The sequence below is a fragment of the Tetrao urogallus genome (assembly GCF_951394365.1).
Source record: "Tetrao urogallus genome assembly, chromosome: 18".
NCBI classification, from domain to species: Eukaryota; Metazoa; Chordata; class Aves; order Galliformes; family Phasianidae; genus Tetrao; species Tetrao urogallus.
Genome location: NC_136831.1, coordinates 285,371 through 297,425, shown reverse-complemented (window position 1 = coordinate 297,425; position 12,055 = coordinate 285,371). Strand labels below are relative to the sequence as shown.

The following is a 12,055-nucleotide window of genomic DNA, read 5'->3' as shown; positions in this document are numbered from 1 at the left end:
TGCAGTGCAAACCTTACAGTGCTTTTCTTGAGCTTGTCCAGCTGCCAAAGATTTGTTTTGTGCCTTTATTCACGTGAAATACTCTTGTTGTTTCATGCTGCTGATCTCACAGCAAGCAAACTTGGGATCTCTCATCTTCAGACCTAGACAGAGATATAGCAGAAGTATATCTGAGATCACTGGATCCTAATTAATCAGTGACTTCTAAAATGTTTTTTCAACACTAGTGATTTGAACTGTATGTGCAGTGCAACAGTATGCTGCCACATGCAAGCCTTATATGTTTCTATTTTTCTTGGCATTTGCAGAGTTTTTTGGTCACTCCTCTCAGTGTGAGGACTTGGTGACCTTAGCAATTGCCAGCAAGGGGACTCTGTATGATGAAAGCAGGTGAAAGGGAAAATAAGGGTGGAACTGGGTAAGGCCAGTTCATACCTCAAAGGAGGTGTGGTCCTGTCCTGTACCTGGCTGCGCTCACTGTCTTGTGCAATATAAAAGGGGAAGGCAGTCATTTCTCGAGCAATCTTCCAGGATCCTGTAGAGAGAAAGAAGGGGAGTCCTGGAAGAAATGCAGTGCAAGAAGTCCAGAGTGTGCACTGCCAAGGGCCTGGGACACGCTGGTGCCTCTGAGCCCAGGGAATACCCACAGCCCTTGTCTCCGTAGGTCCGTTTCCTGCACTGAGGACTGCATGGTAGCTGCACTCCCTTCCCCAGCAGGCTGCCTGCGAGTAGAAAGAAGCCATGGCCCAAGGAGGAGCAGCAGCACGAGGAACTGCCAAAGACCAGGACCGGGGATGGGCATGGATGGTCCTGGTGGCCTCAGTGGTGCTGCAGGGGCTGACGCTGGGCTTCCCCTCCTGCATCGGCGTCTTCTTCACTGACCTCCAGCATGAGTTCCAGGCCACCAACAGCGAGACATCGTGGTTCCCCTCCATCATGGTTGCTGTGCTGCATGCAGGCGGTAAGTAGAGGCTGTAGGGATGCCCTCCGCTGCTTCCTGTGGCTCCAGCGTGGACACAGGGCTTTAGGAGGGTACTCAGCATTTCTCTGAGGAGGAAGGGACAGGGAGGTTTGGGGCAGGTTGCTCAGCAGTGAAAGGCACCTCCCAGCGATTTCCATGCCCACAGAGCCCAGCACCAAGTGTCCGCAGATACCAAGTTCCCATCCACCACTCTAACGGATAACTAAAACGAGGAAGGTGAATCTCTTTCTCAGCCCAGCTTCTTCAGAACAATGAGAACTTAATTATTTTTCACAGTTATTTTTAAATAAGCTGGCAAGTAGGGCTGGATCTTGGGTACTTTCTTCACGCCCTTCCACATGCCAGCTCTGCTCCCCCAGGCTACCAGCTGAGGCTCAGGGCTGAAAGTAGTTCCTTGGGCAGTGGCACAGCGTGCAGCAGCAGGTATCGCACAACTGGTTTAATGCAGAACTTGGGCCAGGTAGCACCCTGCAGCTGAAGGGGGTGGATGGAGGGTGCTGCTTTGCGGACAAGGAGTGAATCACCCAGGAGCACTAAGCACTATTTCTTCCCTACAGAAAATGTGGGAGTTGCACAGGAGGGGGCATCTAGAGCTCCTATTCCTGCATAGGAGAGTAAAACACACCCAGCAGCTCGAGAGCTTCTCAGTAAATGGTTCATGTTGCTGCTGGCCCCTCCTCATACACCCACCATGCTTGTGTGATATACAGTCCATCTGAACTCCATCCAGCAAAGTGTATAACGACTCCCGTATACCTGAGCTGCTCCCTTAGTTCACACCTGCCGTCTTCCAATATTGCTGAAAGGTGACGTAGCAGTATGAGGGGAAAAAAAAAAGCAGAGCCCTGAGTCACACTGATGTGATGGCTGCAGCAGGTTAAGTTTCACTGTGCAATACTTGGCTGAGAGCTGGACACGGGGGAAAAAGAGTTTGCACCTTAGTGGAAGCAGGTAGTCCCAGAGTTGCAAGGCACAGAGGGAAAGACCTCAGGCAAAGCAGCTACAGAAGGAATCAACACTGAAGTTCAACAGAAACAGAGCGGTGCCATGGCTGTTTGACTTGAGAAGCTGCTGGGCATGACCTGTGGTCTGGCTGCTGTAAGGAAAAGAACAGGAGCCAGTGGCTCTGGGAATGGTCCGAAAAGCAGCTCGGTCCCAGCACGCCTAGGAAAGACAAGTCTGGCGGCCTCTGTGAGGACATATCAATTCTATCTTCAATAATGAAGTAATTGTTTTGTGGGAGGCTGGGACCACAGTGAAAGTTAATGTAAAGACAGCCAATATAGATCCAAAAGGGATTAATTACACAAGGAAAGAATAGCCTCATGGTGATCACATGCACTAACAGAATTTGTAAGGCCACTGCAACTCTCCAGACTCACGCAAGTTCAAATGCAGCAGTTTTGCTGGAACAGAATGCAGTCACTAGTTTGCTGAGCCCGATGAATACTTCTCCAAAGGCCAGTTGAAGTCCAAGGCGAAAATCTCCCAAGCAGATCAAAATGCACACAGTTACAGTCCTGATGTTAAGAACGTTCAGCTGCTTGCTTGATTATGCAGATTTTATTTCAAGCCAAAACTTTTCCACAGGTTATTTTCCCCATGCTGATTCCTAACTCTGAAGCTTGCAGATTTTTTGAATTTACTTACATAATTTTAAGTGTTAAGAAGAGGAAAAAAATTAGTAAGCCTTGAAAATAACACAGATCCTGGCAGAAACACAAAATGAAGCTGCCATTAAAGCCTCCTCTATCAGAGCATGCAGAGAGAAATGTTTTCCATTGGCAGCCTGCAGGTCTGAACTAACATCATCCTCTCCCAAAATCTATGGCATTAGCAACCTTGTAATTTACCCCACTCTCACAGAACTCACCAACAAACAGCCTGTGAAAATTAATGAATCAACTAACTTTACTCACACACCTCCATGTCTATTTGTCGATTGGTTTTGCTGATGAAATAGCATAACTCCTACTTAGAAAAGCCTGCAAGCAACACGAGCACAATGCCCACATTTCTGCTCCACCAGGAAGACCCAGGTCTTGTGGTGTAGGAGAAAGAGCAGGGATGTGCACAGCCTGCAGAGAGGCTTGGGTCCTCATGGCTACCCACGCTGGCCAGGTATGCTAAAACAGACATCTGGAAAGAGCTGAACTGACAGCAGCGTTGTACTGTTTTCATGGAGACAACTTTCAGGTCAGCTCCATAAGCTGGAGCATGGATGCCACAGCCTGAAGCTTAGACTGATTCCAATGCAAACATGCATACACCTCCATAGACATTTTCAAATTATCCCCCTCAAGGACAATCCCTGTTTTTCTCCTGTTCTTGATCTGTTCCAGAGTCAACCTGCCCTCCTGCAGAGAATTTCACCTATGCAGAAGACACCAAGGACAATTTAGAATCTTTTGTAGCTGAATATTTGAAAAACACAGTGAAAGAGTAGTGGAAATATGTAAGCACAAATAACACTTTGTTCAGTATCTCTTACTCAGGGACATGGAAATTCAAGTCCTATCCTTTTCCAAATTGTTTGTAGAACTGATACAACATGAGAACAGAATTACACTTCCATTTCCAGGATTATTAGCTACTATCAATCACAGGGAAGCTTAGGAATCCTATTTCATGGCCAAAACACAAGCAGATCACAGGTGCACTCCCTTCTGCTGACAAGCTGACCAAGCTCTTCGGAGGATCAGGGAGTGCATTTTCTACTTCTGTTTCCTTCCTTAAATTTTGCTGCTGGGACAATCTGCAGGCTCTCTAACCTAAATTGTTTGATAACTGCAGCATTCTGGCACCCACAGAACAATTCTGTTCTCCCTCACTGCTTCCTTTTTATTTTATTTCTCTTCTCCCAGGGCCTCTGTGCAGCATCCTTGTGAAGCGCTTTGGCTGCAGGTTTGCTGTCATGATGGGAGGGCTGCTCAGCAGCGTGGGCATGGTGTCCAGCTCCTTCTGCAAGTCCCTCAGCCAGCTTTACATAACAGCTGGCCTCATCGCTGGTAAGTACAAGGAACAGCAGCGAAATCCAGCTGCTGTGCTGGGAAGTGGTAGAAGTCTGGACTGAGCACTCGTGCTTTTCACTTAGCTGTGAAATAGAATAAATCAAAGCCCCACAGCTCATTGGGAATTGCATGCTGGATAGGCTTGCCCTTCACACCCCTTTAACACACATCTCACCCAGTCAGCTCATTCAAAGTACTTCTCCCTGGAAAAGGCTACAGGTCTCTAAGGGTGACAGAGAGAGCAAAAATGTCTGTTCTCCTTAGGAGCTTCACAACCTTTTGCCTTTGAAGAGGGGACTTTTTCCCACCTCGAAGTGCAATGTTGGGATAACATCCTTCACAAATATCCTGGGCACGGACTTCACCACTCCCAGTCTGGGGAGATGTGAGTTATCTTTCTCTGACCAAATACTATGTTGGTTTTGAACAGAAGTAACAGATAGGAACTTTTCCTTTCCAAATATTTCTCCTAGGTAATTGTTTTTCAATCCATGCTATTTTTCTAACAAAGAGAAATTGATTTGTGAAGCCAGATCATTTTGGGACCAAACCTGTTGACTCTTGCAAGCTAAGGTCTGTGCACAGCACAGAGATAAACAATAATTAACTCCCTGAAACCTGGTGAAAACGTCAGGAAAGCAACTCTGCCTGCTGAATGCAGTATAAAGCCAAGTCCTGGTCATTTTTCCCAAGAACAACTCTGGAACAATCATGGGCATGGCAGCGTGGCTCAAACATCAGCTTAGAGCAGTGTATTCAGTACTCCTGAGAACACAGGGAATCTAAAGTATACACACATCCTTCTTCACCCCTCATTTGGGATTACTGATCATTAATCACTGGGGGCTGTGATGAAGTCATCTGTGGGTACACCAGAGTTTTGGGCTCTTTTAAACTTGTAAGACACTACAGAGAGATCATGTGCTGCTATTTTCTCTTTCATTCTTATCTTTAGGTCTGGGGTCATGCTTCAGCTTCCAGGCAGGATTGACTGCACTGGGCTCCTACTTTGTGCGGTGGCAAACGCTGGCCAATGCCATGGCGTCCACTGGTGTCTCTATTGGTTTCACACTGTGGCCGCTTCTTTCTCAATACCTGCTAGATGAGATGGGCTGGAGAGATACTTTTCTTATCTTTGGAGGAATCCTGTTGAACTGTTGTGTTTGTGGAGCTATTATGAGACCAGTGAAGTTTGCACTGGGATCACTACTGCAGTTTTCCAGTACAGGAGAGGAGCCAGGGAGAAGAGCAGAAGACGCTCAGCTGTCCAACAGAGCACCTTCTCACCTAAAGCTCCAGGAACAAACCAGAAAGATCACATGTTTCCAGGTGCTGCAGAACTACCTGGCTCTTGATATCTTCTGTCAAAACAAAAGGTACCAGATTTACACGATTGGAGTGACATGGATGATGATGGGGTTTGCGTTACCCCATATCTACCTCGTACCTTATGCCATCCAGAATGGGTTGGAGGAACACAGGGCAGCCCTCCTCATCTCCATTATTGGATTCATCAACATCTTCATGCGCCCACTGACAGGGCTGCTCTCAGGACAAACAATCTTCACAGGGAGACGCATCTACCTGTACAGCCTGGCCGTGCTCCTGGGTGGGCTGGGCAATTTCATTTGTGTCATCTCAGCTGAATTCAGCATGCTCATCTTCTACTGCGTCATCTTCAGTATAGCCATGAGTGGCATTGGAGCCCTCACATTCCAGGTGCTGATGGATGTGGTGGAGATGGACAGGTTCTCGAGCGCTCTAGGGCTCTTCACCATCCTGGAGAGTATCACTGTTCTCATTGGACCCCCTCTGACAGGTGAGAAAACCTATTAAAGCAGATTGGAGAAAAACAAGGTTTTTAGACGCTGATGATAAGTATTTGGGAGCACACTGAAGAGGAATGAATGAGTTTCCAGATCCATGCAGGCAGCTGATTATGCAGAGGGAGCAATACAAAAGGAAGACTCAGAAAGGAATGCCCTTCTCACAGCCGAACAAGGATAATTTCTGTAGCTGCCTAAGTGTCTCTGAAGCAACAGCAGACAGTGAAAAAGCTGCACATTTGGCAGGCAGCTTCGATAGGCATGCAGTGATGAGAACTTGTTTCCTTTGAATGGCAGAGCACAGAGAAGAATTACAGTAGTAGGATCATGCTGTCATAAAATTCTCACTGCTTTCCTAGCACTGATCTATGAAGTCTCAAGAAATTGCAAACATCCATACATCTACTGTCGTCAGAGGTATTACCAGCTCTACGTAACTGAAGAGTAAAAGTAAAGTAATAGTAAAAGCCTCTTCTACTTATTGTTATTCCTGGTTCTGGAGTGCACTCATTTTTCTCTAGAGGCAAGAAAGGAAACTAGTTATGCCCTCAAATCTAATAAATTACTCACAGATTTCACAGTTCACTCCAAAAGCCACTGAATAACCTGGCTAAGTACCTGCTCCTGCAGTATAGCAACAAATTCAAAAGACTGACAGACAAAATACAAACCTGAGTGTGAATCCTCTACTGGTTTTAGCTCTCTTCTGCAGGTACTGAATTGTATCTCATCCACTGGGAAAGCAACTACCTGTTCTATGAATGGGACTACATGCACTGTATGTCATGTCATTCCCAGGCAAAACGTGTTAGTTGCTTTTCTCAAAGTGCAGAAAAGGTCTGGGATGTCTCTGACAGGAGTGGCAGATGGGCAAAACTGAGAGCTGGGGCTCTTCAGCCTGGAGAAGATAAGGCTCTGAGGAGACCTTATAGCAGCCTTCCAACACGGAAGGGCCTACAGGAAAGCTGGGGAGGGACTTTTTATAAGTGCATATAGTGACAGGATGAGGGAAAATGGTTTTAAACTAGAGTAGGGTAGATTTAGGCTAGATATCAGGAAGAAATTCTTTACTGTGAGGGTGGTGAGACACGGGAACAGGTTGCCCAGTGAAGCTGTGGATGCCCCCTCCCTGGAAGCATTCAAGGCCAGGCTGGATGGGGCTGAGAGCAACCTGGTAGAGGGAGGTGTCGCTGCCTGCAGCAGGGAGTTGGAACTAGGTGATCTTGAAGGTCCCTTCCAACCCAAACCATTCTATGAAAACAAAGTACAGCAAGATTAGCTCACTTTCTTGTTGGAGATAGAAAATACACTGAAGAATTACACTGATATTTCCATATATAAATAAGCAACCTGTTGAGGAGGCATCATACATTTTACCTGAATACTTTTTGCCTTTCCTTCTCCAGTGTTAGTGTTAAAATACCCACTTGACATATAATTCTTCTAAATGTTTTGCGTTGAGGCTCTCAAAGTTAGTTATAATGCCCACTGTGCTGTGAATTTTCCTCACACTACTACAAGTTTTCAGTATAGAGACTCAAACATGTCAGTCTTGGAAAGATTTCCTTATTTATTTGTTCTGATTTCTGACCTGGGTTGTACTAAGGTCACTCATTCCAAAACCCAGAAAGTGGCAGTGACACAGAGGTCCTCTGATGAGTAAAAAAATCAATCAGTACATGGGGAAAAAGTTACAATTTCCTTTCTTTCCTGATTTCTCTGTGTACTGGAAAATACTTTTCACAGAAACAGAAACACCACCTGAGAAATGACTACAAACAAGCTCTAGAATCTGGAGAACAGATCTTAACTCATTTATGAATGCTTATCTTTTGTACAGGGCATTTTCCTGGATTGGTCAGATTTATCATTTCTATAAATGTCATTACAGTTGCCTTTACCACGTATCCTCTTTTTAACTAAGCTGTGGTTTCCATTTCAGGTCTCCTGGTGGATGCAACCCATGATTTCCGCTATGTCTTCTACACCTCAAGTTTCTTTCTGATATCAGCTTCATTATTCATAGTGCTCAGCTTCTATGCTCTGGAAAAAAAAAACAGATTGAAAGACACCTCAAAAGTACCTCCAGAGAAGTCTGCCATATACAGTGAAACGCCAAATGAATCACAGTCTGAAAATCAACCCACTCTAGCAGTTGTGCACGTCACAAGCATATGAGAATAAATAACAATTATGCTGCTGTACAAAGCCTCACGAGACCCAGCCCTGATGGCAGATGAGAAAACAAGTGTCTGCATCCCACAGCCATCACCCTTCCTCCCTGCACATCCGTTCGGTGGGGCTGTGTCAGACTCCACGCGAGCAACGCAGACCTGAGCCCAACAGGCAGTGCCAGCCAAAGGACACAGAACTGTGCTGTCCTAAAGCAGGCCACAGGACAACAACATCCATGGCAACCAGCTCTGAGAAATAAAAGTAATGTTGATTCAATTGATTTAAGTTGGTACCTTTCTAAAGTCACTGGAATTTCATATGCACACTTCTCTCGCTAGCACTGGTAAATAATTACTGATGGCTATGCACAATGGTAGTTCTTGCATAAGTATTACTCACCTACTCTGAACATGCAGTTTTGGAGCAGACTTATATGAACTTTCCTGGTAGCCTCCCAAGGTTGAGGAAGGGGAAAGAAGACAAACAGTTTTGACTGGAAGTGTGTTATTATTTTCCACATCTCTAAACACAATACGGGGGCTGCCAAATGAGTCACACAACTCAGGCAGAAACCTACAAAGATCAAATATTTTTTCCTATGAGGTATATATGAGTTCTTCACGCCAAGTACATTTTCAAAGCTCCAAAAGTTCCACACCAGAGCAACAAAAACAAAAGGACTGAAACCTTACAGTGTCTGCTTTGTATAATTAGTAGTATCTCAAGTGCTTCCTGATGTATCATAAAAAGAGATTAATGGCTTCTACAAATACATCTCTTTCCAGCATTAACTGGGATCAATTCTATTTTTTTAGGATGGGGGGGGGTGCGAAACAACACAGGAGAGCAACATATAATGAAGGTAAACAGCTGTATATAGGGCAAATTCAACACCACTGGAGTTCTCCCTTGTGGAAATGAATTCAGTTCTTTAGTCTCAGACTCACATCATCTCATTATTGACAATTTCACTCAACCATAACTTAAAAAGAAATCTGAGGGGAAAAAATACAGTAGGAAACATTGGTGTTAACTCTCACATGCATGCAGTCTCTTGGCTATGAGAGGCTTTTCCCAACACACTCCTAGGAGTTACATTTGTCAGCAATAACACGAGAGTTGCATCAGCCTCTGAACTCCCTCTGTTGAGCTGCGAACTGTACCCACGTGCTCTGAGCAGATATCTCACAAAGTACTGCAGCTGAAGATTGCTCAACATTCTAGAACATTCAAAAGATGGAACTGCAATATGTCAGTGAAATGGAAGAAGTAATAGCTTTCAACTCTGCAAGCGAAAGCAGTTTCCAAAGCAATTTTAGTACTTAATCTTGAGAACCACTGTATCAAATTCTTAGCAGTAAAACCACAGTTTCCACTTGCTGTTTTTCCAGGGAAAAGGTGGGGTTTCCTCCTTTCATCAAAACAAACCAATGCAGAGGGATTGAGTCTCACACCTCTTCTAGTCATTACAAATAAAACAGCTAAGCAGTTCAACATACTGACACTTTTCCTTTATGTAATTCTTAAATTTGAAATTCTGTTCACTCCTTTTCATTCCCTTTCCATTTCCTTCCAGAAATGGGGCATTACATTGTCCCAGATCCTTCCGCTGCTACAAATGTTCCAGACAAAACAGGCAAGATATGGCCAGGTACTGCCCACCAGAATTTATCCCAGGAAACAAAGTTTAACTGAGGGAGTAACGGAATCTCCAGCACGAGCTGCAGCACTGCCTGCAATGCTTTAGCCCCAGCTTGCCCATAAGCAAACAAACAAGTATCTATTTGCAAGGCACAGGGGGAATAACAGGAACTCACCAACTGAGCTGACACACAGAGGTCAGCTCCTCCTACGCCATGGCAAAGAATTCTCAGTTTTAATTATCTCCTAGCTGTACACAGCAGTGTAATATAACTTAGGACACGGAGTTACGAGTGCTTTATAGAGCTGATCTTTGATACTCTCAGACTCAGTGCTAGAGTCACTGGAGTCTTATGCAGAAGCTGAGGTTTCTGGGAAGACAAACAGTATACAAATCCATCCTTTTCACTTTTTTCATCTTGTTTACTAAGGACTTCCCAACAGCCTTACACAACTTAAGCTGCCTGAAAAGAGGGTTATCTCCCCTGACTGCTTACACATACCTTTAGAATGCACAGGTTAGAAACAAATCTCAGATGGAGAACAGATAACACTTAAGCTGTGTTTCCACAGGTAAATAATGTGACTGAACTGCCATAGTAGAGAAAACTAGCTCCCTCCCTTTCTGTTTGATGCCTCTCCTCCTCTCTCTACCTTTCTTCCCAGCCTGAACTCCCAGCTGCCTTGGGCAGGAGCTCTGTAATGTGTAACTGAAAGCACTGGGCATACTGAGCATGCTACAGGATAATAAATATTGCCCCTCAGTACATCAATACTCAGCCTTTAAGAACCTTGAGGCCCAGAAGAAAAATAAAATAACAAAAGTTCTTGCTATTGGTTTATGGTTGTCCCAATACACAAAGCAAGCACAGCTTAATTACCACCACCCTTTGAAGGAGCTGTTTTTAACATCTACAGACAGTAAAATAACCCTGGACAAACACTAATGCTTCAGCCAGGTTACAAACCTCTCAGAGTCAGCAGAACAAGAAAAAATGGCAGGAGATAAATAACCCTCACCCAGTCCCTTCATACTCTTTCCTGCTCCCTCTGTCATTAACTGTATCATTAACTTCGAAGTGAAACATATTTTGCAACAAGCGCCTTTCCTTACTGCTATGAAACATTCACCAGGAAGTTCATTTGAAATATTGCAAGACCGTGAACCCTATAAGACTTAGATAGTCTGCCAGTGTAAATCTTGGAAAAGTTTGATTTGAAAAAAAAAAAAAGTTACTGTCATCTCAAATACTCTAAAACACCTCAGAACTGCAAAATCACTTAAATGAAGAGCCTGGCATAGTTTGCAGACCTGGTTAGTAACTGCAAGAAAAGAAACATACCTACCAGAACCTGAAATTGACCAAATTCTAACTTTGTTGAGCTATCAGTTGGCACCGCTGTCATTAGGCTACCCCTGAAGCTGTAAATACCACAGCTATGCTTAAATTGTCTGTGCAACATGGACAGAGCAGTGAGATGATTAAATACGGCCCATATCACCCGAGCAAATAGCCTGAGCAAGAGGGCTGCATGCCTCAGCCAACACTGCCTGCTGCCAAGTGATCTTTCTATACGACCAGGACAAACTTCCTGCAGTAATGCAGCACACAACAGTCAGATGCATGCACAGGTCATGTAAGCAGCATTAGCACAGCCTCCAGCTCTTACAAAAAAATCTCTGCGGACCATAAACCTGGGGAATGTTACCAAACTCTTCTCTATGAGACAGCTTAAATTAAATGCAAAATGTTCCTCCCATCTCTTAACCAGCTTGGATTAAACTCAAAACAAGATAAAATCTAGAAGGAACAGACCAAGCAGCTCCCAGAAAGGTGAGTACCAGTGCTCGTCTCCTCCAGGCTGCCTCTTGCCACATGCTGAATACATGACCTGCAGAGTACAGTTTTCAGGGATGCATCACCCAATCACCATGGGCATGGGCTCTTTCTAAACACTGCTCACAGTGAAATCACTGCAGGAGACAAAGTTCCTACTGGTTTTGTGCTTGCAAAACTTGACTACAAATACAGTACCTGTGAACTCATCATTGCATGTTTCCTCTTCAAATGCAATGTTTTTCACCCCTTATTAGTCAATCCCACCATCCTCAAACACCTTCTGCTGGTTTGCTTGGTCTGCATTTGCTTTCTCTTCTCTACCTGTCTTACAGTCACACCCTAGTACATATTAGTAATGACAGATGTGGCTTAAAGTACACTAATACTTAAATTTACAAAGGCCTACATTAAATCTGCTAATATGGCAACATTTTAAACTGAAGTAATTTGTAGAATCTTTGTTACTTCTTTTTATGCATATACACATACGTTTATATATATATATACACATTCACTGTAATTTTTTTAACAGTTGAAGTTGCTAGTACAGGCTTGGCCGAACTTTTATACCAGGTAGAA

General features: G+C 44.3%; 1 protein-coding gene across 1 annotated transcript; it reads left to right on the top strand.

Moving 5' to 3' along the window:
• Positions 1-741: 741 nt before the first annotated feature.
• On the top strand, positions 742-7,997 carry SLC16A5 (solute carrier family 16 member 5; the record flags this gene model as incomplete). The annotated part of the gene is made up of 4 exons (XM_079544199.1): positions 742-961; positions 3,847-3,990; positions 4,949-5,812; positions 7,762-7,997. The coding sequence occupies 4 exons, from the start codon at positions 742-744 to the stop codon at positions 7,995-7,997; spliced, it is 1,464 nt and encodes a 487-aa protein (XP_079400325.1).
• Positions 7,998-12,055: the final 4,058 nt, after the last annotated feature.